This window comes from Panthera onca, chromosome B1, assembly GCF_046562875.1.
Source record: "Panthera onca isolate mPanOnc1 chromosome B1, mPanOnc1 haplotype 2, whole genome shotgun sequence".
Classification (NCBI taxonomy): domain Eukaryota; kingdom Metazoa; phylum Chordata; class Mammalia; order Carnivora; family Felidae; genus Panthera; species Panthera onca.
This window is the reverse complement of record NC_138342.1, coordinates 5,449,013-5,476,904: the sequence shown is the minus strand read 5'-3', so window position 1 is coordinate 5,476,904 and position 27,892 is coordinate 5,449,013. Positions and strand designations below refer to the sequence as shown.

The 27,892-nt window shown below is 49.1% G+C and overlaps 1 protein-coding gene across 3 annotated transcripts in view; it reads right to left on the bottom strand.

Annotated features, from left to right (window-relative positions):
• Positions 1–27,892, bottom strand: part of EVC2 (EvC ciliary complex subunit 2) — a 134,028-nt gene that overhangs the window by 44,102 nt on the left and 62,034 nt on the right. For 2 of the 3 annotated variants that reach the window (XM_060655460.3, XM_060655459.3), the window contains 4 exons: positions 16,134–16,458; positions 7,937–8,176; positions 5,596–5,771; positions 1,188–1,347 (listed from right to left, as the gene is read on the bottom strand). In XM_060655460.3, the coding sequence (XP_060511443.3) occupies positions 1,188–1,347; positions 5,596–5,771; positions 7,937–8,176; positions 16,134–16,458 (901 nt within the window). The remainder of the gene's footprint in view (positions 1–1,187; positions 1,348–5,595; positions 5,772–7,936; positions 8,177–16,133; positions 16,459–27,892) is intronic. The other variant, XM_060655461.3, reaches the window with a different exon arrangement.

Sequence of the window (27,892 nt, the reverse complement as noted above, 5' to 3'; positions counted from 1 at the left end):
TGACCCAAAGAGAACGTCTAGTCCTCTCTGTGCCTCCAATATCCTCATCTGCGAAATGGGGGCAATAGCAGGATGTATCTCCCACAGCATTTGTGAGGATTCAGTGAGTTGCTTCACCGTGTGTAGGACTCAGAGGAGTGCCTACTGCAGAGCTCACGACAGGGAGTGTCTATTACCCTCACCATGTCCCAGGCACACGGGAACCCCAGCTCCGGATGGGGTAATGGGAAGAAACCACCCTGAGATCCAGGAACCACAACTTACGTGAGGAGGTCAGGGGAGGCCTTCAAGGCAAGAGATCCGAGTGGGACCCGAGGGAAGAGGGCACACTTCAGTCGGGTTAAGATGCGAGGAGAGAAGGGGCGCCCGGGTGGCTTGGTCGCTTACGCGTCTGACTCTGGATTTCAGATCAGGTCATGATCTCACAGTTCGTGGGATCGAGCCCTGCACGGGGCTCTGCACTGGTAGTGGGGAGCCTGCTTGGGATTCTCTCTGTCTCTGTCTCTGTCTCTCTCTCTCTGCCCCTCCCCGACTCGCACTGTCTCTGTCTCTCTCAAAATAAATAAACTTAAAAAAAAGAAAGATGTTGGGGCGCCTGGGTGGCTCAGTCTGTTGAGCGTCCGACTTCGGCTCAGGTCACGATCTCAGTTCATGGGTTTGAGCCCCACGTCGGGCTCTGTGCTGGCAGCTCGGAGCCTGGAGCCTGCTTCGGATTCTGTGTCGCCCTCTCTCTGTGCTCCTCCCCCCTTCGCACTCTGTCTCTCTCTCTCTCTCAGAAATAAACATTAAAACAAATGTAAAAAAATAAAGCTAACACGAAAACAAAAGGACCAAACGCTAGTACTGACCTCACAGGGTTAATGTAGGGACTCAGTGAGACATCTCCTGCAGCAAACTTAGCACAGGGCTGAGCAAGCCCTCAGTGAGCGCGAGGGTACCCATCGCTCACTCTTCACTCCCCCTGCCCTCACTCCCGGCCCCGGTGGGCGGGACCAACACACCAGGACTCTCTGCTCTGCCCAGGCTGGACGGCACCTGCGGGACACTGCGTTCTAGTGAGTCTCCGCCAGGCACGGCACGTGGCTCTGGGAGATCCTCGGCCGCGCTCCAGACCCCAGTGGTGCCCGGCGCCCTGCGAGGGCTCGGGAAGGTCACACAAAGCGTCAAGGGCGCGAGTCCTCACATACCTTTTGCAGTATCTCTCGCCTTCTCTTAAGGATTAATTTCTGGTGCAGCTTCTTCTTCTCCTGCTTCAAGTCATTGTCCAGCTTCTGTTTGATGGAAAAGACTTCCGTCTGGGTGCGCTCCAACAGGGCCTCCATCTGGTCCTCGTCCAGGTACCCTGCTCTAGGAGGGAGAGAGAGAGAGAGAGAGAGAGAGAGAGAGAGAGGTGGCTGAGGCATGCTGCAAACCCACTCTCAGCCCAGCTCTTGGTGTGGCTGGACGGTCATCTCTGCATGAGTTTGGTTTGATCAGAGAAAGTCTTCATTCACCCTGAAGGAGCAGAAGCGGAACAGGCAGGCAGGAAGTTCCCGAAATACAGGAAGGGCGAAGTCAGCGTCACTAGAGACGTGCACAGAAGGCTCAACCTCAGAAACCCGCCGGTTTGGGCCAAGGCTGGGCAAGAGTTCTGGGAAAGAGTGGCACTCAAGGGGCCACCACAGTTTTCCAAGAGGAGACGGTGGGTCAGGAGTTCCTGGTGATGGGACTGTCACGATGGAAGTCCAAGCAGGGGCGCCTGGGTGGCTCAGTCGGTTGAGCATCCGACTTCGGCTCAGGTCATGATCCCGCGGTTCGTGAGTTCGAGCCCCGCGTCGCGCTCTGTGCTGACAGCGCGGAGCCTGGAGCCTGTTTCGGATTCTGTGTCTCCCCCTCTCTCTGCCCCTCCCCTGGCTCGCACTCTGTCTCTCTCAAGAATAAACATTAAAAACAATTAAAAACAAAACAAAACAAAAAAACAATGGAAGTCCAAGAAGTAAAGGTAGGAAATACCCTGTGAAGAGTTAATTCTTCACGTTAACCTGGGTAGCCGCAGGGCACCCACAGTAAGCACTGTGTCCGAGTGGATCTGGGAGGGGGTTTCCAGGAGACATTAGAGGGTAAAGCAGACCGCCCACCCTCCTCCATGTGGGGGGACCCCAGCCAATCCAGCAGGGGACTGAACAGAACACACGACAGAGGAAGGAGGAATCTGCCCCCTTTTTTCCAGTCTCACTGCTTCAGCTGGACTCCTCGCCTCACCTTCTGCTGCTCCCAGGCTGGGATCCCCTCTGGTCCTCAGGCCTCTGGACTCAGACTGAACTCTGCCACCCGCTTTGCTGAGTCTCCGGCTTGCAGATGACAGATGGGGGGCTTCTCAGCCTCTGTCACTGTGCGCGCCAACTCCCCGTACCTATCTGACTGGCTGTTTTTCTCCAGAATCCTGACCGATGCAGTCTGTTGTGATTCCCACTACTAGTCCCAGTCGGCCTGCATCGCTGGGCTGGGCCCTCTGCTCCCACAGGGTAGTTTATCCACGGAAGCTTCTTGAAGGAGTGAATAGGCGAATTAATGAATGAATGAATGAATGGTGGATACATGCCTTAGAAACAGAAGTCTAGGCCAACTTCTTAAAATGGGATTTAAAAGTCAGAGATAGGACACACCTGCCTAGTCGTGGCTCACGACAGTACGACCAGCTGTCCGGTGTTTCAGTTCAAGGCAAGGAACGGTTTCTTTGACTTGAGTGAAAATTAATCAGGAGTGTCAAGGCAACTGCAGTGACAAATTCATTAGCATCTTTGGGTAGGGAGTGTTCGCATAATTTGCACCTTACAGCATCTTCATTTGGTAGGGCGGGAGAGCTGCAGAGCCCTAATAAAATTACCAAGGTGGCGGAATCAATTCAGAAAACCACAGACTGTCCTGGGAAAGCCAGCTTTATAGTCAGGCCTCTGTTTATTTCAGAGCTTCTCATAACCAGAAAGAGCAAGTGTCATTGTTTGCAATCAAGTACCTTGAAGGAAGGAAGGAAGGAAGGGAGGGAGGGAGGGAGGGAGGAAGGAAGGAAGGAAGGAAGGAAGGAAGGAAGGAAGGAAGGAAGGAAGGAAAGAAGGAAGGAAGGAAGGAAGGAAGGAAGGAAGGAGGAAGGAAGGAAGGAAAGAAGGAAGGAAGGAAGGAAGGAAGGAAGGAAGGAAGGAAGGAGGAAGGAAGGAAGAAGGAAGGAAAGAAGGAAGAAAAGAAGGAAGAAAAGAAGGAAGGAAGGAAGGAAGGAAGGAAAGAAGGAAGAAAAGAAGGAAGGAAGGAAAGAAGGAAGGAAGGAAGAAAGGAAGGAAAGAAGGAAGGAAAGAAGGAAGGAAGAAAGGAAAGAAGGAAGGAAGGAAGGAAGGAAGGAAGGAAGGAAGAAGGAAGGAAGGAAGGAAGAAGGAAGGAAGGAAGGAAAGAAGGAAGGAAGGAAAGAAGGAAGGAAGGAAGGAAGGAAGAAGGGAAGGAAGGAAGGAAGGAAGGAAGGAAGGAAGGAAGAAGGAAGGAAAGAAGGAAGGAAGGAAGGACAGAAGGAACGAAGGAAGGAAGGAAGGAAGGAAAGAAGGAAAGAAGGAAGGAAGGAGAGAAGGAAAGAAGGAAGGAAGGAAGGAAGAAGGAAAGAAGGAAGGAAGAAGGAAGGAAGGAAGAAGGAAGGAAGGAAAGAAGGAAGGAAGGAAGGAAAGAAGGAAAGAAGGAAGGAAGGAAGGAAGGAGGAAGGAAAGAAGGAAGGAAGGAAGGAAGGAAGGAAGGAAGGAAGGAAGGAAAGAAGGAAAGAAGGAAGGAAGAAGGAAGGAAAGAAGGAAGGGAGGGAGGAAGGAAGGAAGAAGGAAGGAAGGAAGAAGGAAGGAAGAAGGAAGGAAGGAAGGAAAGAAGGAAAGAAGGAAGGAAGGAAGGAAGGGAGGAAGGAAGGAAGGAAGGAAGAAGGAAGGAAAGAAGGAAGGAAGAAGGAAGGAAGGAAGGAAAGAAGGAAAGAAGGAAGGAAGGAAGGAAGGAGGAAGGAAAGGAGGAAGGATGGAAGGAAGGAAGGAAGGAAGGAAGGAAGAAGGAAGGAAGGAAGGAAGGAAGGAAGGAAGGACAGAAGGAAGGAAGGAAGGAAAGAAGGAAAGAAGGAAGGAAGGAGAAAGGAAAGAAGGAAGGAAGGAAGGAAGAAGGAAAGAAGGAAGGAAGAAGGAAGGAAGGAAGGAAAGAAGGAAGGAAGAAGGAAGGAAGGAAGGAAAGAAGGAAAGAAGGAAGGAAGGAAGGAAGGAGGAAGGAAAGAAGGAAGGAAGGAAGGAAGGAAGGAAGGAAAGAAGGAAGGAAGAAGGAAGGAAGGAAGGAAGAAGGAAGGAAAGAAGGGAGGGAGGGAGGAAGGAAGAAGAAGGAAGGAAGGAAGGAAGGAAGGAAGAAGGAAGGAAAGAAGGAAAGAAGGAAGGGAGGAAGGAAGGAAGGAAGAAGGAAGGAAAGAAGGAAGGAAGAAGGAAGGAAGGAAGGAAAGAAGGAAAGAAGGAAGGAAAGAAGGAAGGAGGAAGGAAAGGAGGAAGGATGGAAGGAAGGAAGGAAGAAGGAAGGAAGGGAGGAAGGAAGGAAGGAAGGGAGGAGGAAGGAGGCAGGCAGGCTGCAGAAGAGCAGAGGCTGCCTGGCAGGAAGGTGCATTTCCACCGACCACACGGCACCCTGCAGCTGCAGAGAAAGACCACGTGTGATCCAAGACCAGCATCTGTGTGTGTACGTATTGATTTATTTTAGAAAGAGAGAGAGAGCACATGTGCACCTGAGTAGGGTAGAGGGGCAGAGGGAGAGACCGAGACAGAGAGAGAGACAGAGAGAGGGGGAGAGAGAATCCCAAGTAGGCGCCCACCCAGCACAGAGCCCGGCTCAGGGTTCAATCCCATGACCCTGGGATCACAACCTGAGCCGAAATTAAGAGTGGGACGCTCAACCGACTGAGCCACCCAGGTGCCCCAAGCCTCTGTATGTTCAGACTTCACTCCCGAGGTGAATGCAGAAGCCAGCAGAGTGCCCAAGTTCAAGGGAAGTGGGCTCTCCCACCACACAGCCCATGTAAGCCTCCACCACTGATCTCGCGGCGAGATGTTGGGGATTTGCTTTAAAATAACTCTGGAGGAGGGGCGCCTGGGTGGCTCGGTCGATTGAGTGTCCAACATCGGCTCAGGTCGTGATCTCGTGGTCTGTGGGTTTGAGCTCCACGTCGGGCTCTGTGCTGACAGCTCGGAGCCTGGAGCCTGCTTCCGATTCTGTGTGTCCCTCTCTCTCTGCCTCTCCACCTGCCCCTCGCGCTCTGTCTCTCAAAATAATAATAAATAAACACTAAAAAAAATAAATAAATAACTCTGGGGGGATGTGGGGCAACATCAAGATTGATCACGGAGATTGTATGATGGGCACAGGGAAGGTTCGTCGTATGGCTGTCTCAACTATCACTTACGTTTTTAAAATTCTACAATGCAAAGGATTCTTCCAACTAGAGAATCTTTCTTACGAAGTCAGGAGCAGTCAGTGTATTCGCTGACCGAGCAGCGTGGACGATCCCTGATGAGGAACGATGGGGCAAGGGGGTTGTGTGTGTCATCTGTGATGGCTCTCAGGTCTCACCTCTCATGCTTCTGGATGAACACGGTCAGCTGAGCATCAGCGGCGCTCAGAAGGCCTTGCACACGGGTCTCTGACGACTGCATGTTCTGGACCAGGTACTCCCTGTGGCCAAATCTTTTACTTAGATGGTATCTCTTACTAGCCTGGAAAAAGTCCATTAACTCTTCCAATTTCTCCTGTTTAGAAAAAAAAATCAAGAAAATATGCCTCATTAACATTTAGAGAACATTCTAGGCATGTAAAGCATTCCATTTCCTTTCTGAAGGAAACGCACAGGGGTAGGGGCATGGGGGTGATCACCTTCAACCGCCCTGCCATTAACAAGGGCTTAGAAGAAAATTACATACTAATAAGAAATGAGTGCATTCTAGAGCCAGATAGCTGGGGGCTGTCAAAACATCTTTCCTGCCCTAGGAAAAGGGAAGCGGATTTCGCTCAGTCGCTCAGCCTTCACCCACGCTGTTCGCAAAACACAGCACCGGTAAATCAGACACCTGAATTGACCCCCCGAACCTCCACACTCCGGCAGGAGACGGGAGACAAGATGACAAAGCCCAAGCAAACACAAGACGCTGATGATAACCTGGGTTATGAGGTTATCAGATACCTGGGTATCTTCTCTGGGTCCGTCCTGGGCCCAGAGTGTTCCTCGCTTTATCTTACTTCATCTAGAGAGAGAGAACAATTGTTCCCACGTCACAGAGGAGGAAACGGGGTCCACAGCAAACTGCTGGCCAATGGCTGGGCAGGGATTTGAACTCCGTGATCTAATTCCAGGACCTGTGCTCTAAATTCAGGCTGCTATCGAATGCCGCTTTAACCAGTGGCACAGTAGTTAGATGGGCAGTCATTGGACCAGCGGTAATCAAAACATTGGCTTAAGCTGTGCTATCCCACTGGGTGGCTCTGCTGTCTTTCCCCATCCGTGGAAACATAGTCCCTGCAGTGGGTCGCCAGAGAGATCAACGCTTTGTTCTACAAGATACATATGATACCACGGCCAGTCTCCTCTCCCCCTAAAGCTGCGATGTCTCCAGTTCCCGACACCTGGGAACCTGCACCGTCCAGACGGGAAAGCAGAACGGTCGGTCCGATACGGCCGAACACCAGCGTGTTCCTGACTCACCAGCAGCAGAATCGATCTACCGGGAACACTGAGGCAATATTCCTGCCCTCCACAAAAACCGGGTCCGTGCGAACCACTGACTCGAGCCAGTTTCGTAAGGAAAAGCGCCTTGCAGCACAGATGCCTGTGCTGTGGGACAATTATCACCCATGGAAGTCACCTTCTTGATCCCATTACTGCTAACGATCACGCATTCGTTCTAGCTTGAACGCCCACGTGTTGACAGTCAGCCACCGCCCGCCATGAGGAGAAAGATGACTCCATAACTGGTCAGTACTTAAGGGATGCCACGGGGTCTGAAGGCCTAACCAGGAAGACAACAGAATCCTTCCTGTATCTACTCCCGCTGAAGTCTGAGTGGGAACAACCCGGAGAGGCTGGCTTGTTCTCCTCACGCGTGGTGCCTCCTGACGGGGGCCCTCTCACCCTGGAAAACCCACTTTCGGGAGCCTTTCGGGGACGGTCACTTGGTCTCCTCTGGCACGGCCCTGCTCCTCACAGCCCTCCCTCGCCGGGCCTGTGCCGGGACCAGAAATCTGCTCGCATGGCTGCAAGCCGGTGGTTTCACTCTGTGGGTGTAAACGCGCGTGCAAAATATCCCGTGCGGGCCGGAGAAATTCCTCAGCAGCGGTGGTGACGGTCTCAGATCGGCTATTCCCATTGATGTTCGGGACTTTATTCCATCGGGATTAGTAACATTCACACCGAGGCTCACACGCAAACACACGGATTCACCCAGGAGTATCCACGGAGAGTAAACCCCAGGTACACACGGATGCACGCACACGTGTATTTATAGATTTTTTTTTTTTTTGATATAGATTTTTAACTGCTGTATATATATTAAGGGTATAATGTGCCAGGCACAGGCTCTTCCATGAATCCTCTCTATTACCCCCATTCTGCAGGCTGAGGGAACGGGATCGGGGGAGTCAGGCAATTTGCCTCAATTCGCAGAGCTGATGGCTGGTGGGACAGGAATTCGAATCCGAGTCAGCCGGCGTCCCCGGCCTGGGCTTCAAGCCACCGACTGCCCGGTTTACTGGCAACTCACGCACACGTCAAGGGGAGGAAGGAAAAGGCGGTCAGTTCACTGTATGCAACCGAAAGGAAGAGAAAGGAAGAGACGGGACTCACTCCGGCAGAGGAGAAACCCCCGAGAGACGGGGCAGGGAAGTCACTCTTCCCTCACCGCGAGCCGATGTGAGGCCTCACCTGTATTTCGGAGTAATCCTGCAGCAGCGTTTTCGCCGCCTCTGGCTTCAGTTCCCCTTGGAAAATGGCGCTTTGTATCTGGGTAAAGAAGATATTGTGCAGTTCGTTTCTTTGGAAAATGGCCAGCTGCCTGTGCGCCTTGGCAAAGTCTTCCTCTTGCTGCAGAGCCAGGGACCTCCTGAGGTGCTCCTGCTCCAGGCCGTGCAGGGTCCGCAGGAGGCCGTGGCACTCCACAGCCCACTGTGGGAAAGGGAGGCGCGACGTGAGAGATTACTCATCAAACAGGCACGCCCGGGCACGCCCGTGCCACATGCAAGTGCGCACACACACACACACACACACACACGTGCACACAGCAACACGGTGCATATCCGGACGTTCAAATGCATACGCGCACACACGTGCGTCCAGCCACCCACGTGCACACGCCGAACACAGGCACACAGCAACACACAGTGCACAAGACCAAAGTGCACATGCATATATGCACATGCGCACAGCAAATATACACACACACAATACTTAGTGCACACGCATGCATGCACACACATACACGTGCACACATGCACGCAGCAATGCGCAATGCATACGCACGTGCACATGCATACAGGTACACACACGCGCACATACCAAACACACATGCACACAGCAACACAGTGCATACACACATGTTCAAATGCATGCACGCACACACGTGCACATGCACGCACACACATGCACATGCATCCATGCACACAGATGCACACACCAAACACATGCACACAGCAACACACAGTGCAGAACACACATGTGCACATGCATGTATGCACATGCGCACAGCAAATATACATACACATAATACTTAGTGCATGTGCATGCATGCACACACACATGCATACATGCACACAGCAATGCGCAATGCATACACACAGGTGCACACATCTACAACATGCACACAGCAACACAGTGCACACACGTGTGCACACACATGCATATGCATACATGCGTGTGCACACAGCAAGTATATATACACACAGCAACACACAGTGAATACATGTATGCACATGCACACATGCATATTGCAATGCAGAGTGCATACGAATGTGTGCACACGGATCGATTCATGCACACGCAGCACCTGTACACTCACATGGCAACACACACACACGCACACACACGCACACACACGCACACACATGTCCCAAGCTGGCAATGATAAGGCTGCTAAGCTCTGGGAAATACTGCTGCAACCTGTCCTTCACCGTTATCTTAATGTTTTTCAGAACAATCTCAAAGCAGAAAATTCACAGGGATGGAAATCTGCAAATCAAACTGCCCGAAAATAGCTTGCAGAATGGAAACATTAATGGATTGTGCTGTTAGGCTCTCGGGCTTATTTCCATCATCTTTCATTCTTAACTCAATTGAAGAGGAAAATACCAGCAATCAGGCCAAAGTTGAGCTGATTTGGGTAAAAAAAGGAGGCAGGGTAGTTAAGAAACGGCCACTGGAGACCTGCATTCCTTGTGGTCATTATGAAGGAAGGAAGGAAGGAAAAGACACACCTATGCTGAGTTCCTGCTGCCTTCACATCCCACTACCAGAAGAGACCCACATCCCAGGAGGAGAGTGTAATTAATTCCCCCTGGGGAGCAGACTTCTAAGATGGTCCCAGCTTCTTTGGCCCCGTGGCATACACATCATATAGGTCCCTCCCCCTTGGGTGTGGACATGAACTCTGAACCTGACAGGACCGTCGCCTTATGACTTGGTTATTACGTGGCAAAAGTGAACGGGTCTTGATGGTGTAACAGAGGTCCCTGATCAGTTGACTTGAAGTTAACCGGGGCGGGGGGGGGGAAGGATCCTGGGTGGGCCTGAATACAGGAGGTGAGCATTCTGGAAAGATGCGCTGGGCCTTCCTGAGCAGAGAGACGCTCTTCTGCTGGCCTTGGGAGAAGCGAGCAGCCTCTTAAGAAGAACAGTACGTGGAGAAGGGAAACCTACAGGAGCTGAGGGCCCGAGTCCACACTGCAAGAAGGTGAATTCTGTGCACGACCGAAGAGCTGGGACCAGGGCCCCAAGCTCCAGAGAAGGCAGCCCAGCTGAGGCCCAGACGGCAGGCCTCTGAGACCCTGCAGAGAACTCAGCTAAACTGTGCCCAGACTCCCGGACGCAGAAACAATGGTCAGTGGGTGTGATGTGAAGTTGCTAGACGTGTGGCGATTTGGGACAGAAAATGAACACAGTCCACTTCACAGGTGAAGTCACACAAGCTCCGGGAAGCTGAGGGTCTCTCCCCAGCTCCTACCCGTGCCAGGAGAGGAGAGGAGGTGAAACCAGAATCTTCGGGCTCTGTGTTCTGCAGCCATAGACGTTGGAGCAAAGTCAGGGGAAGGTGCCCGTGTCCGTGAGGCAGAGAGCACAGCCATCCCAGGGGTCAAGGTCAAGAGACCATGGTCTCAGGTGGCAGGAGGGGTTGGGTGGTGGCTGTGTAGGCTAAATGGAGGGGAGGCAGAAGGGGGATGGGGACAGAGGGAGAGGGCTGTATTGTAGCCCCTCCGGCTAAGCAGGGACCACCGTATGCCCGCCAATGCTCTGTGTTTTCAGTGACCCATGTGGCCAGGCACCTAGACCTACCGCTGTGCTTCCGATCACTCACAAAAGCCTATAAAGGTGATACAGATGCGCTTCTGCCTTTCTAGTTCTTGTTCCTTACGTTTGAATTTGCTCAGAATCTGGCCCAGATAGAAGAGTGTTATTTACACAGGGCCCCCCAAAAGCCCAGCAGCCCACCCAGGACAATCCCTGCCCTCGGGGTGCAACGACACCCCACATCTGTGAAGAGCAGCAGCCACAGCCCCCCGAGGTCACGGACCTCCACACGCATCCTCCCGGCCACATCTCCAGGGACCACCCCCGTATCAACGGTTTGCCTCGGCCACCAGGAAACACACGGTCTTGTTTTAAAAGCTGATCGTATAGGGGCACCTGGGTGGCTCAGTTGGCTAAGTGTCTGACTTCAGCTCAGGTCATGATCTCACGGTTCGTGGGTTCGAGCCCCGCGTGGGGCTCTGTGCTGACAGCTCAGAGCCTGGAGCCTGCCTTGGATTCTGTGTCTCCCTCTCTCTCTCTGCCCCTCCCCCACTCATGCTCTGTCTCCATCTCAAAAATAAATAAAAACATTAAAAAAAAAAAGCTGATTGTACAAAAAGGATCGGATCAGACTTCTGTGAGCCACTCTTCTGGACAGAAGTGGTTATTCACAGCTTTCATCTGAATTAGAGAATGCAGCTCACCCACAGTCAGGGGGGTGTGGGCACCACAGGACGATCTGCTGCTGAGACAGGAGCTGGTGCCCAGTTAGGCTGATTCACTCATCAAAGTGACCTTCTTTTCCTGACAGTGTGAAATTCAAGCCGCACACCCCAATTTATTTTAATTAACAGGAGTGAAACATCGGGTGAAATCCACATGGCTTTTCGCAGTCAGGACATATGTAGAGTGCACCCGCATCACGGAAACCCTAAAATAAAGTTATCTGTCCTTGTTCAGAATTACATTTCTGAAGAATAAGGCACGAAGCAATGATATGCTCGTGTCGTAGCGAAGCATTCCCTAAAACCAATTAAGAATGTTTAATGTTTACTTCTGAGAGAGACAGCGAACGAGCGAGCAGGGGAGGGGCAGGGAGAGAGGGAGGCACAGAATCCGAAGCAGGCTCCAGGCTCCGAGCTGTCAGCAGAGAGCCCGACGCGGGGCTCGAACTCACCAGCTGTGAGGTCAGGACCTGAGCTGAAGTCGGTCACTTAACCGAATGCGTCACCTGGGCGCCCACTAAAACCAATTTTGATGCGAGCCCCCCTCGCTTCCATCTACGCTGCCCTCCTGCGTTCAGGGTCCAGAGACCCCTGACCGAGCTCAGTCCTCCTGGGGCACAGATGAGAAGGCTATGCTGTAAAGCAGGGGAGCCCCCCACCAAGGGCCTATCGAGCAGGTGAGCATATAGAAGCGAGTGAGGTGTCCTGGTATGAGAGGCGCTAAGGGGTGGTGGAGAGTGGGCACAATGGAGAGAAGCCCTGCCTACGGGCCACCCACTGCTCAGCCCACCAACGGGGGCTCTGCAAGAACACGGACGCACCGCGGCACATCTCCCCATTTTTTAAAAGAAGCTGGAAGTCTGGATTTATGAGGCACCTGGGTGGCTCAGTCGGTTGAGCGTCTGATTTCGGCTCAGGTCATGATCTCGCAGTCCGTGAGTTCGAGCCCCACATCGGGCTCTGTGCTGACGGCTCGGAGCCCGGAGCCTGCTTCCTCCAATTCTGTGTCTCCCTCTCTCTCTGCTCCTCCCCCACTCACACCCTATCTCTCTCTCTCACAAAAATAAACAACATTAAAAAATTTTTTTAAATAGAAAACTAGTTCTTAATGGAATCATATGCCCAAAATATTTTCACGCATTTTCTTTAAAGACGACTGTGATAAACATATAGGTAAGTTACGAGGTCACTGGTAGTTTTTGTTAACAGGGAGTGGCTTGCACGGACCGGAAGGGAAGACTTTTGCCGTTCAGATGCTATTTTTGGAAGCGAACTGGCTCAAGCAAGGCGACCGGTTTCTGAACAGGGTGACCCAAAGGACCCAGAGCGATGGCAGCCTCCTGCTGCGGGCCAGCAGATTGGGGAGTGAGGCCAGGCAGGAACACGCTTGTCCCGCCATCCCTTCTCAGGACCCCAACTACCTGCGCCAATAATGAGGCAACACTTACAACCACATTGTTGTAGGCAGCCTTCTGGGAGCTAAAGGTAGGAGGGAGCTAAAGGTAGGAGGCAGCAGGATGGGTTAGCCTGGCACAGGGCAGCAGGGGGGTATGGCGTGCCAACGCACCATGGCTGCAGGGAGGTGCGGGGTTGGCGCTCGCTGCCTGGCGGCTCTGCGTCTTGGCCCCACCCACGTGTCCTCGGGCAGGTGACCTTCTCCAAATCCGTTTCCTCAGCTGTAAAAGTGGGATCCTATCAATTCCCACCTCACTCAGGGGGTGTGAAGATGTGACGAGGTCTACGCGCTGTGCTTAGAACCACACCTGCATGCGGCGAGCGCGAAGTGTGGGAGCGTCTAATAAGATCAGAAAACATTCACACCATGATATTAAGCGGGAACAAGCAACATACGCAATTTTATGAACTGCCTAAACTTCACTTTGTTAAAAAAAAAATAGAGACGGTGCCTGGGTGGCTCAGTCGGTTAAACGTCTGACCGTCGGTTTCACCTCAGGTCACGATCTCAACAGTTCGTGAGTTCGAGCCCCGCGTCAGGCTCTGCGCTGACAGCACGGAACCCGCTTGGGATTCTCTCTTTCCCTGTCCCTCTGCCCCTCCCCTGCTGATGCACTTGCTCTCCCTCTCAAAATAAATGAACAAACATACATATAGAAAGCAAAAGGCCAAAATGGATGCTGAAATCTCTGGGGTCAGGCAACAGTAGGAACTCAAAAAAAAACCAGACTGAACGAATGTCTACCTTGGATGGCAAAGGGGGTGCCACTTTTTTTTTTTCAAGGTTTCTCTTTTTATGCTTTGGAGCTGGAGTTGGCAAACTTTTCTGTAAAGGGCCAGATAAATCTTTTAAGGTTTGCCGTCACACATCCTATCCTTCTACTTTTTTTTTCTTGCTTTGCTTTTAGTTTTCACAATCCTTTAAAAATGTAAAAACAGGGGCTCCCGGGGGGCTCAGTAGGTTGAGCGACTGACTTCAGCTCAGGTCACGATCTCGTGATTCGTGAGTTCGAGTCCCATGTCGGGCTCTGTGCTGACAGCTCGGAGCCAGGAGCCTGCTTCGGATTCTGTGTCTCCCTCTCTCTCTGCCCCTCCCCTGCTTATGCTCTGTCTCTCAAAAAATAAATAAATGTTAAAAAATTGAAAAAATATAAAAATGTAAAAACACATTCTCAATCCACGGGCCAGACAAAAACAGGCTGGGCTCATGGGTCTAGTTTGCTGTCTCCTATTTTCTAGTACTTTCCAAGCCTCTTTCCTAGAACGTGTATTATTTTCATAGGAACAAAAATGATAACAAATTTAGGAGAGAAGAGAAAGACGAGCTGTGCGATGGTTTAGGGGTCAAATCACTGCTCTGTGAGCTCAGCACCGTCTTCAGAAGCACGTGGCTTAGAGAAACTTGGTGTTGACCAGCACAGTCATGGAGGGAGGTCAGAGAGCGGGGTCAGCCGGCAGGAAGCTGGTGGCTGAGGAGTGCCCCCAACCCCTGCCAGACACAAAACCACATCCTAACCCAGAACCTGTGCATGTAACTCTATTCAGAATGAGGATCTTTGCAGATGTAATTAAGTTAAGGATCTCATGGGACCATCCTGGGCTGTTTGGGTGAGCCCTAACTCCAAAGACAAGTGCCCTTACAAGAGACAGAAGAGATGACATCCCGGGCTAAAAGAGTGCATGTGAAGACAGAAGTCAAGACTGGAGTGATGTGGCCACCAGCCAAGGAGTGCCTGGAGCCACCAGAAGCTGGGAGGGACAAGAAAGGACCTTCCCCTAGAGACTTCTGAAGCGTATGCACGGCTGACACCTTGATTTAGGACTTCTGGCCCCCAGAATTGTCAAAGAATAAAAATACCTTGTTTTAAGCTACTAAATCTGTGGTAACTTGTTATAGCAGTCACAGGAAGTTCATACAGGAGCCGAGCAGAAAATGAGCATCACCCTAAAACGAGATGCATGTTAAGGGGAGGGGGACCCCAGGGGCAAGGCATGAATCTCGCCTCTTTTCATCACCACCCAGCTTGCAGGCTGACAACAGATGACCACCGGAGGGCCACAAGCTGTGGGCCCTGTTTGTCCACGTCCAGGGGAATCTGGGCATGGCCGGCAGGCTGGGGAACAGGAGTTAGCAGTTCAGAAGCCTGTTCCTTCCTAAATAGGTATTAGACCTCCTGAGGATGACCGATTTCTAGACCAGGAAATGGGGGCTCAAGTCCCAGGGACTGAGGCTCTTTCACAGAGGAAGGCAGGTATCAGGCTTGACTGGATGCACTCAGTGAAGAACTCTAGTATGATTCCTCTCAAAACACAAACTGACAGGTTTCTTAGAGAAATGAGAACTGATCTCTGGTCAACAGAAGCCAGCCCTGGGAAGGCCGAGGGTCAGAACTCTCAGAGCTGAGCACTGTGCACTGAGCTTGGGGCAGCCAACACCTCTTGGCTACTTTTCCTGCATCACCTCTCCCAGTCACCCTGAGAGGGGGCACCCTCAACCCTGGTTCACAGCCAGGCAGGCTCATCCAGGCCCCCAGGGGCCGAACCGAATATACTGCAAAGGGAGTCCAGGTCTGTCTGACAATGGAGCTGGTGCTGGAGGGCTCTGCCGTCTAGCACCACGCAGCCCAGACGGACACCCACACACGCTGACGTCACCACCTCCCTGGGCCACGCTCTCTGTGGATGCATGCTTTCTACTCTCCCCATGACCTCCCACAGCACTGTGAACACATCTCTATTCTCAAATAGTTAAATGAGGTCACACCTTCTAAACGTGAAGATCGTTCATTGAACTGTGAACTTCTTGAACTCAAGAACCATGTCTCATTTTCCTCTGTACTTCACTGCCTAGCCCAGTGCATGGAGACAGTAAGTGATCAATAAATCCTTTCTAAATAAATTCTAGATGGATGGATGGATGGATGGATGGACGGACAAGTGGATGAAAGGGTGGTGGGTGGGTGGATGGAGAGGTGAACAGAAGGATGGTAGGTAGAGGGATGGATGGATGGATGGATGGATGATGTATAGATGGACAGGTGGATGGAAGGGTGGTGGGTAGATGGATGGATGGGTGGATGGATGTATAGATGGATGGGTGGATGGAAGGGTGGTGGGTGGGTGAAAGGATAGATGGATGGATGGATGGATGGGTAGATGGAAGGGTGGTGGGTAGATGGATGGATGGGTGGATAGATGAGTGGATTAAAAGAGTGATAGGTAGATGGATGAATGGGTATATAGATGGACAGGTGGATGGAAGGGTGGTGGATGCACAGATGGGTGGGTGGATGGACAGGTGGATGGGGGGGTGAGTGGGTGGATGGATAGATGGATGGGTGATGAGTGAATGGGCGGATGGACAGGCAGACGGATGGATAAATGATGAATCCCTGAGAGAAAGCAGACAGGAGAGTGAAGCCTTCCTTTCAAAGCTGCCTTACCTTCTCACTGACACGTTTCAGCAATTCTTCTGCTTCTTCCATTGCCGCCATCTCCCTCTGGTACTGGTTCTCTGTCTTCTTTCTCGTTTCCAGGTCACATTCAGCTGTCAATGCCACCATCTTCCGATCATACTCCTCCTGTATTTCTTTCTCCAGCAACAGAAACTGCGTTTTGAAAACGGAGCCCATCCTCCTCTCTACTTGGGGGGAGAGGTGGCCAGCGCTGGTCAGATTCTTCAGCAGAAGGGCGATGATATCTCTGCTGATTTGGGTTCGACAAGCCTCCAGGGCTGAGTCGGCCCGATTCAGGGTTGCAATCTCCAACCTGGGGGACACAAAAGCCAAGAGCAGTCCACTCCGTGAAGTCACAGCAGACACCGAAGGTCCCTCAGAGCTCTGAAGTTTTGAACGATTTGTAGGTAACGCCTTTCTTTTTCCCTTTTTCCTCCTCCTCTTCCTCCCTCCCTCCTGCTCCAGCCTGTTACTGTTGGCCAGAGGCCAAATTAGCAGATTCTTCAGTAGTCAGTTTGCAGGGTGCCAGGCTGGAAACTACCAGGAATACAACTAATATAAGGCCTGGTCTTTGTCAACAAGTAACGCTTCAACAACAATGAGGAGGCCAAGGGAAAAATGGACAGTTAATATATCCGGGGGATTTTAACATAAAGCCGATTTTACTTTGTTCTGATTAAAAGTCATCTTGTGGAAATAACAACTAAAAGTAATACGGTGCCCCGGATGGGATCCTGGAACAGAAAAAGGACATTAGAAAAACTAGGGAGAAGTTAGGACGGCCGAGGAGCAGGGGGACCCTAAGCTTGCCTCGTCCCTCAAACACAGCTGGGTAAGTATCAAATCATTCTGAGCACGCAAGAAATCAATCTGAGGACTAAGAGAACAAAACTGCAAGTCTACAAGTAGAATCGTGGAAAGTAGGAGCTGCAGAGGGTTGATTTGGGAGAGATAAGAACTGCGGGTTTTGGGAGTGGTGGGGAGGGAACCCTGCTTACGGAGATTACCAAAAGGTATTAGCAACAGCAGAGCACAAAACCTGAAGCTTTAGAAGTCCGACACCACCGGGGTCGTGCCTGGCTTAGCGGTGATCCTGCCAACAAACTGGGCAATTTGGAAGACATGGATAATAAATTCCTAGACTCACAAGTTACCAAAACTGAAACAGGAAGAAATAGAAAATTTGAACAGACCCATAACCAGCAAGGAAATTGAACCTGTAATCAAAAATCTCCCAACAAACGAGAGTCCTGAGTCAGATAGCTTCCCTGGGGAATTCTATCAGACATTTAAAGAAGAGTTAATACCTATTTATCTCAAATTGTTCCCCCCAAAATTACAAATGGATGGAAAACTTACAAACTCATTGTAAGAAGCCAGCATTACCTTGATTCCAACACCACATAAAGACCCCACTAAAAAGGAGAAGTACTAGTCAATATCCCTGATAAACATGAATGCAAAAACTCTCAAGAAACTATCAGCCAATCGAATCCAACAGTAAATTAAAAGAATGATTCACCATGATCAAGTGGGATTTATTCCTGGGCTGCAAGAGCAAATCAATATTTGCAAATCAATCAACACGATACACCGTTTTATGAATAAAAGAAAGGATAAGAACCATATGATCCCCTCAACCGATGCAGAAAAAGGATTTGACAAGATACAACATCCATTGTTGATAAAAGAAAACCCTCAACAAAGTAGGTATAGATGGAACATAACCTCAACATCTTAAAGGCCATATACGAAAGACCCACAGCTAGTATCATCCTCAACGGGGTAAAAACTGAGAGCCTTTCCCCTACAGTCAGGAACAAGACAAGGATGTCCACTCTCACCATCACTATTTAACACAGTACTGGAAGTCTTAGCCTCAGCAATCAGGCAACAAAAAGAAATCGACAAGGAAGAAGCTGAACTTCACTATTTGCAGACGACATGATACTCTATGTAGAAAACCCAAAAGACTTCACCAAAAAACTGCCAGAACTAATCCATGAATTCAGCAAAGTCACAGGATATAAAATCAATGTACAGATATCTGTTGCATTTCTATACAACAATAACGAAAAAAATCAAGGAATCGATCCCATTTGCAATTGCACCAAAAACAGTAAGATATCTAGGATTAAACCTAACTAAAGAGGTAAGAGATCTGTACTCTGAAAACTACAGAACACGGAGGAAAGAAATAGAAGAGGACACAAAGAAATGGAAACACATTCCATGCTCATGGACTGGAAGAACAAATATTGTTAAAATGTCTACACTAGTCAAAGCAATCTACACATTTAATGCAATCCCTATCAAAACACCACCAGCATTTTTCACAGAGCTAAAACAAACAATCCTAAAATTTGTATAGAACCACAAAAGACCCCGAATGGTCAAAGCAATTCTGAAAAAGAAAAGCAAAGTGGGAGGCATCACGATTTAGGACTTCAAGCTATATTACAAAGCGGTAATCATCAAGACAGTATGGTACTGGCACAAAAACAGACACATACATCAATGGTACAGAACAGAAAACCCAGAAATGGGCCTACAACTATGTGGTCAACTAATCTTTGATGAAGCAGGAAAGAACATCCAATGGAAAAAAGACAGTCACTTCAACAACAACGTGTAGAAGAATGAACCTGGACCACTTTCTTACACCATACACAAAAATAAACTCAAAATGGATGAAAGCCCTCAATGTGAGACAAGAAACCATCAAAATCCTAGAGGAGAACACAGGCAGGCAGCAACCTCTTTAACCTCAGCAAGAACAACTTCTTACTAGACACATCTCTGGAGGCAAGAAAAACAAACACAAAAATGAACTACTGGGACCTCATCAAAATAAAAAGCTTCTGCACAGTGAAGGAAACAATCAACAAAACTTAAAGGCCACCTATGGGAATGGGAGAAGATATCTGCAAATGACATATCTCACAAAGGGTTAATATCCAAAACCTATCAAGAACTTACCAAACTCAACACACAAAAACCAAATAATCCAGTGAAGAAATGGGCAGAAGACACGAATAGACATTTTTCTAAAGAAGACATCCAGATGACTAACAGAAACATGAAAACGACGCTCAATATCGTTCATCATCAAAGAAATACAAATCAAAACCATGATGAGATACCACCTCACCTGTCAGAATGACTAAAATTCACAACACAAGCAACAACAGATGTTGGCGAGGACGCAGGCAAAGGGGAACCTTCTTGCACTGTTGGTGGGAATGCAAACTGGTGCGGCCACTGTGGAAAACAGTGTGGAGGTTCCTCAAAATGTTAAAAATAGAACTACCCCATGATCCAGCAACTGCACTAGTAGGTATTTACCCAAAGGATATAAAAATAAAAATACAGATTCAAAGGGGTACATGCACCCCAATGTTTATAGAAGCACTATCAACAACAGCCAAACTATGGAGAGAGCCCAAATTTCCACTTACTGATGAGTGGATAAAGAAGATGTGGTATATATATATATATATATATATATATATATATATATATATACACACAATGAAATATTACTCAGCCATTAAAAAGAGTGAAATCTTGCCATTTGCAATGACCTGGATGGAGCTAGGGAGTATTATGCTAAGCGAAATAACTCAGTCAGAGAAAGACAAATATCATATGATTTCACTCCTATGTGGAATTTAAGAAACAAAACAGATAAACCTATGGGAAGGGGGGAAAAAAGAGAAGAGTGGGAAATAAACCACAAGAGACTCTTAACGACAGAGAACAAACTGAGGGTGGATGGAGAGGAAGTGGGTGGGCTGATGGGTAAATGGATGATGTGTATTAAGGAAGGCACTTGTTGGGATGGGCACTGGGTATTGTATGGAAGTGATGAATCCCTAAATTCTCCCCCCTGAAACCAATATTGCGCTGTTGGCTAACTAACTAGAACTTAAATAAAAATTTGAAAAGAAAAATAAAAGACAATCTAGGGAAATCTGAATGAAGTACGGACTTTGGTGAAGAATGGACCGACACTGGCTCATTGATTGTAATAAGTGTGCCATAACCATGTAACCTGCTGACAACAGGGGAGATTGTGTACAGTGTGGGGGGGGGGGGAACTCTCCTTACTGTCTTCTCAATTTTTCTGTAAATCTACAACTGCTGTAAGAATAAAGTCTACTCAAGAAAAATCAATGAGATGCATCACAGGGTCCCAGGTTCTAGAACTTGATTGTGGTGGTGGTCGCATGACTCGATCCTTTACAGGAATGTGTCAGATTATACTCTTAATACGGGTGAATTTTACCATATGTTCATCATACCTCTATATAGCTATAAAAGGATGCATAGAAAAATTAATGCTCATGATGAAGAGTGTGGATAACAAAGACAAACAGAAAAAGACTTCCTTTACTGTAAGACCAATATTTCAACACAACCAATGAAGGCATTTGGCTGTATCTGCTTCCAGTTTGTTTCTCTAAGCCTACACTTCTCCATGTTTGCACACCATTTACATTGATGCAAAAACAATTCTGTCCTTTTTTTTTTCAATTAGCACTGTAACAGGAAACTTCCAGTGGTGTTTAAAAGTCATACAAGTTTGAGGCGCCTGGGTGGCTCAGTCGGTTAAGTGTCTGACTTCGGCTCAGGTCAGATCTCACAGTTCATGGGTTCGAGGCCCAAGTTGGGCTCTGTGCTGACAGCTCAGAGCCTGGAGCCTACTTCGGATTCTGTCTCTCCCTCTCTCTCTCTCTCTCTCTGCCCCTCCCCAGCTCGCATTCTGTCTCTCCCTGTCTTTCAAAAATGAATAAATGTTTAAAATTTTTTTTTCTTAAAGCCACAAAAGTTTCCTTTACAGTGGTTGCAAAATAGTTCATTTTGTGATGTACCATGATTTTTAACCACTTTTCTAGTGTTGCACATTTGGGTTACTTGAAAAATTCAAAACCTAAAATAGTCCCACAGTAACTATCAATGTAAAGAGTTTTTGGGCGGCTCAGTCAGTTAAGTGTCTGATTCTTGATTTCAGCTCAGGTCATGATCTCACAGTTCCTAAGTTCAAGCACCACATCAAGCTCTCCACTGACAGTGCAGCATCTGCCTGGGATTCTCTCTCTCTTTCTCTCTCTGCCCCTCCCCTGCTTGTTCTCTCCTCCCTCTCTCTCTCTCTTTCTTTCAAAGTAAATAAACTCAAAAAAAAAAAAAAAAAAACCAAAACCAAGAACCAAAAAAAAATCCCACAATGTCAGTTAAATCTACTTTTTTCTGCCCTCCCTTTTCTCTTTTATGCCATTGGTTTGTTGGGGGAGCTAGATTATTCATCCTGCAGAATGCTCCACCTTCTTTCCATGGGGTGTCACTGTTCCTCTCTCCTCTGTATTTCCTGTAAAGTACTAGTTACATCTCATATCTTGATTAGAATCAGACTTAATTTGTTTTCCAAAATAGCCTGTAAGTGGCATCATATGCTTCCTATAAGGTCAAAGGATGGCTAAGTTCTAAGAGCGATCAGGAGGTTCAAGTTAAGTGCCAGCATGATCCCTGCATCATAAAGTCTATCAACCTTCACCTAATCGTTTTAGCATCCAAGTGCAACTGTTAACTTAGATCCACGATTTCATTAGGGGCTGGAAAATGTTCATTTTGTAATTCTATCACTTCCACATTCATAAAGCTGACAGTCTTCAAACAATCCAGTTGTTCTGACATAAAGTCTGTGGACAGAATGGATGTTTGATTCTTTGCTAATTACAACTGATGTCACAGCAACTTCCAATGGTGACAAATGAGATTGGGTCCGTGTTTTTCTTTTTTTTGTTTGTTTCCTTATTTTGTTGTTATTTTGTTTTGGTATTTGAAAACAAAAGGATGCTCAAACTTTTGCCAAATCCCTGAGAATCTGAGCTTTGGATAACTTCTACTGGGAAACTCACAAGAAGAAGAACATGAAATATGTTACCAGGCAGCATGGCTTATGGGGCAAATGACACCTGATTGATAGATCACATCTGGATGGGGGCACCTGTACATGAGCCATGAATGCCTAGCAGGGAAGCCACACTCTGGACTTCCTCAAGGGAAGTGACTCTGGGAACTGGGGATGTCCCTTGTGGGGGGACCCTGGAAGCTATGCTTGTGAGTTGTTACAGGAGATTCTGGCTCCTGTGGGGTATGAAGCTTTTAAGACAGGAAGGCTCCCACCTGAGCCCTGATGTGGATTACATCTCCTTGCACTCAGCTGTGTCGCCTGGCGAGAAAACACCTCCCAGACAGCGACGTAGTCCACAATGTGACCTGGGGCAAGGACACCCACGGAAGAATGCCTGATGTCCTCGTGGCAAGCCATGTTCCTGCCCCTCTGGCCATCTGCTTACACGGGGTCAAGTGTAGCTTATGGGAGTCTTTTGAGTCCAAGTGTTTACCTGGACCTAGGAACACCCCCTCCTCCTGTCCTGCATCATTGTGAAATTACAAATTTTTATGTATCTGGTGGGTTTCAATCAACTGCAGTGATAATTCTTTTTGGTGCTCAAATTTTTCCGTCTCAGGTCAAACTAGCTCCTGTGTCCTTTAGACATAACCCGATCAGCCTTTTTTTTTTTTTAAGGTTTATTTTTTTATTTTGAGAGAGAAAGAAAGGGAGAACGAGCAGGGGAGGAGCAGAGGGAGAGGGAGAGAGGGAATCCCAAGCAGATTCTGCGCTGTCATCACAGAGCCCGACGCAGGGCTCGAACACACGAACTGTGAGATCATGGCCCAAGCCGAAATCAAGAGTCAGAGACTCAACCGACTGAGCCACCCAGGCGCCCCTCATCAGTCTACTTTTAAGTAACAGCTCAGGCATTTCGTCTCTCATTTTCTCCACCACTACTCACTGAGCCGGTGTGTGTGCTGAGTGTCCCAGGTCACAAAGCAAGAAAGAAGCACGTGCAGGGTTAAACATCCAAAGAACGAGGCCATGTTCCACAGGCTCAGAAAAAAAATTACTTCTCTGCTGAGAGAGACACAGTAGATTTCACATCTTTAATGAAGCTGTTTGTGGCAGGCAAGCTCATGGTCCCCTGAAGACATCCACGTCCTAATCCCCAGAACCTCTGGATGCGCTGGGTTACGTGGCAAAGGAGAAACAAGGTTGCGGATGAAATTAAGGTGGCTCATCAGCTGACCTTAATGGTAGAGAGATAAATAACAAGGGTCTCTAAGAGTGGGAGGAGGGGGCAGAAGATGAGTGGGATCGGGAGAGGAAGGAAGGGGTGGGGGGTACGGGGTCATCAGCCCTGAAGACGGAGGACGGGCCAGGAGCCCGGGAGAGGGGAAGTCTCAAGGAGCCGGAGAAGGCAAGGAAACGGATTCTCCCCTAGAGCTGACCCCCTGACTTTTCTTGGGGAGGCCTGTTTTGGACTATGACCTCCAGAACTAGAAGACAATGCATTTGTGCTGGTTGAAGCCACCCAGCACAGCAGTAATTTGTTACTGCTGAATACGAAACTCCTACATCTTGCCCGACCACTCTATCCATCATTCATTCATTGGTTCATTGATTAACTTGCACAAGAGAGTGTTGCGGCTGCCTGTCGGGTGAACTCCCAGTGTTCTACCAGGTACGTGGGGGTTGGAATGAACAAGAGGACATTGCTGTAGGTCATTGCCGTCCAACCACCTACCAGTTAAGGGACCTGGGGAAAGAACTTAGCTCCCCCAGAGGATAAGGGGGGGCACCCTCACAGGGTGGTGTTCAGGGTTAAAAGAGGTAAGAAATATAAAACGCACGGGGTAGCGTCTCAAATTTTATTAGTTCTAAGTAATCATAGTTCCTTGGCTAACCTTGTCCCAGGAGACAGGCGGCAGAATAGAATATCGCACACGGCTCGCCCTTCCCAACTGCCCGGGAAGACAATCTCATGAGCACTTCGTGTCCAAACAGTTTTAATGTTAATCACCATGGATAAACTGTCAGAAGAGGCAACAGTCAAAACTGCCAGGGCGTCCCCAAAGCCACAAAGGAAAGAAAAATGTGCCTTTAAACCAATTAAAATGCCATGCAGTTAATGAGGCCAACTCTCATCTGTTAAATTTCCCGAATGGCCACAGGAGAGGAAAATAAGAATTAGGAATTCATCGTCTACATACGGGACTGGATCCATTGCTGTGGAGGCAATTCCCACCATCCCCTACGGCATTTTAAATTGTTTCTAATGAAATGCACATAAATTTCCACCTCCCCCCCCAAGTCTCTAATGGTTCCATGGGACAGAGACACTGTGAATCACACATGCTGGGCTGAAATTCTTACTACAAGTTGGCGGAGTTGGTGGGATTCCAACACTGCGTTCTCAGGGAATATTCATTTTTCTCAGGTCACAAAGATGATATGTTTTCACTGCACTGTAAGGTGAGTGTATTTGCTCAGGCCAGTTCTGTTACACCGTACGAACGATATACATACTCTTGTAAATGAGAGACTCACCCCGGAGTGCAGAATGATGTCCAGCCCATAAGAGGCACTTAATAAATGTAAGCCATTATCGTTTCTTAACAGGCTTGCTTACGATAACATCTTTCTCAAAGAAACTGCCCAGCTTAAATTATCCCAGAACTGATTAGGACTCTGATGATTAGCTACTGATGATAAAGAAAAGAGAATGACATTAGTGTCTTTTCCCCTATTGATTTCATGTAAAAAATTAATTGAGTTCTCATCAAACGGCGAGGAAGGTGTCAGAACAAAATTAGGGTCGGATTTGATACACAAGGCAGAAAACGTTCTCTTGAATGTGAAAGAGACCTCACTGGCCTGGAGGGTAATTAATCCAGAAGGAAAAAGAAATCAGCCATGGCCGTTTTTCAATATAAATCTGGGACCTTCAAGTTGGCATAACAGACCCACAAAAAGCAAACAGTACTAGGGAAACTGGAATTTTCTTCCTAGGAGTCCATTTCCACGGAAAGTCGTCCTGCAGGGGGATCCCATGTCAGGACCATAACTCACATCAGCGTACTGGTGATGTCGAGGGCCTAGACAATGTAAGTTGAGCAGGGAACATACCTCCTGAGTATCTTCATTGTCAAAACGGTAATGAGAGCCTAACTCAGAGCAAACGTAGTCATCGTACGTGAGCCAAGACATCAGTTAAAAGTTACGATGAACCATACGCTTTTGGTTTGGTAAGAACTCAGATTGTAGGCTACCAGGAATGGGCGGTCTGCATGCTCCCTCTGTGACAGTCTTTCCTCTTGCTGATCCCTCCGTGTAGAAGTGGGGTCGGGCCCGCCCTCCGCCCTCCGCCGGCCTCCAGCTTCTCCTTGCCCGCCCCTGGCCCCCGCACTGGCCACAGCCCCACACACCAGTCGGCTCTGCAACAGACCAAAAGGAGTGAGCGCTCCTCTGCCCACTTCAAATCCCTCCGGAACGTTCCTCCCAGCTCCCTTTCAGGCACACGCCAATCACCTTGTCGCAAAAGGCAGCGCACACCGCATTATGTCTGAAAGCACGATGAACTTGGAAGTCACAGCCACTCAGCTTCCAATCTTAGCATTGTCCCTTCAGAGCTGGGTGATTCACGTGTGCGCCTTGGTGTCTCTGAGCCTAGTTTCCCGGCTGGTTAATGAGAATATTATCACTGTGTCAAATGAAGGCCATTAAGAGGATGAATAGCAGTGCCTCTTACGCACAGGCTTTGTTTTAATAGCTTTACAAACATCATCCCATCTAATCCTCATAACAGCCTTATAAAGTAGGTGATTAACCTTTTTTTTAACACGTGAGGAAACTGAGGCACAGGAAAATTAAAATGCCTGACTGAAAGCAGCATAGCTATTAGGTGGCAGAGCAGGGATTGGAAGCCATAACACGTGGCTCCGGATCTACCCTCTGTCCTGCTGCTTCAGTCACACCAACACGCGCAAAGCGCTTAGCTAGTGCCTGAGACAAAACGGATGCTAAGAAAGCTTATTTCACATTGTTGTTGCTGTGTCTGTGTCTGTCCAGTCTTCCTTGATATCATTTTTATGACAAAGAAAAGAAGATAAGAGGGAAACATGACAAACATAGGTGGGTGAATGGGTGAATGGATGGATGGGTGGATGGATGGGAGGGTAGGTGGATGGAAGGATGCATGTACGTATGTACGGATGGATGGATGGGTGGATGGATGGGTGGGTGGATGGTGGGTAGATGGGTGGAAAAGTGGGTGTATGGGTGGATGGATGAATGGGTGGGTGGATGCATGGGTGGATGGATCGATGAGTGGGTGGACGGATGGATGGGGGGATGGATGGAGGGTGAATGGGTGGGTGGGTGGATGGATGGGAGGGTAGGTGGGTGGATGGGAGGGTAGGTGGGTGGAAAAGTGGGTGTATGGATGGATGGATGAATGGGTAGATGGATAGATGAATGGGTGGGTGGATGCATGGGTGGATGGATCGATGAGTGGGTGGACGGATGGATGGGGGGATGGATGGAGGGTGAATGGGTGGGTGGGTGGATGGATGGGAGGGTAGGTGGGTGGATGGGAGGGTAGGTGGATGGAAGGATACATGTACGGATGAATGGATGGACGGATGGGTGGGTGGGATATACACACGTATGAAGGGATGGGTTGGTGGCTGGGTTGGTGGGTTAGCGGGTGGGTGGCTGGACGGATGGATCATGGATGAGCGGACAGATGGGTTACAGCTAGCCAGCTAGGAAGATAGATAGCTCTTGAAACTCCTCTTTGGAAAGACAGACTGTGTTCTACCTGAAGAGTATCTGAAAGAAACTTTAGGATGAAACATTTAAAGAGGAGATAACATAAACCTCGGATGTCTGCTAAATCATCTTTCCAACCAACGCTCAGATTTCCTCAACTCCTTCCCTGCCAAGGAGTCCCCCAGCCTCTGTGCTGCACACACACGGTGATGGGGAGCTAAGTGCTCCTCCAGGCAGGCTGCCCATGATCAGAGAGCTCAAACAGAAAGGTCTTCCTCTTAATCCCCTGACATCCGCTTCCCTACACTTCCCATCACTGTCCCCGGTTCCTGTCTTCTTCATGACCGCCTCACAGAAATCTGGTCATCGTGATCACATGCACACAAAATATCAACACTCCAGGCCTAACGGCCTTGGGCAGATGACACAGAGCCTTGCGGGCTGTGGCGAGGATCAGGACTTTGCCAAGAAAGAGCAAGCCAGCACGGGGCCTCCAGGAAGTGGTCAGGGCCGTGGGAAGCATCCCCCTCCCCCACCCTGGCTGGTGGGTGGAGAACGGACCGGGGCTCAGGGATGGATGTCAGGTCAGCGCAGGCCAGTGAAGACAGGGTGATGGTCAGGCTGCAGGCAGTGGCCATGAGATGACAAGAGGGAGGGAGAGGCCCTGCAGAGGACAGTATCAGGATGACGCCACAACGTGCACGGATTCGCTGGTTCTGCTCACACAGAACTACGAATGTAGACTTCTGGATCAAAACAAGAGGGAGGGGGCGCCTGGGTGGCTCAGTCGGTTGAGGGTCCGGCTCTTGACTTTGGCTCAGGTCATGATCTCACAGTCTGTGAGTTCGAGCCCCACATCGGGCTCGGGGCTGGGCACGGAGCCTGCTTGGGAGTCTCTCTCCCCCTGTCCCTCTGTCCCTCCCCAGCTCTGTCTCTCTCTCAAAATAGATAAATGAATAAACTTAAAAAAAAAAAAATGAAAACAGGCTGGACTTCGAAGGTGTACAAGCCACCCACACAACGACGAGAAGCTGTACTTGTCTCCAGGGCTGCTGTAACCAGCGAGGCTGCG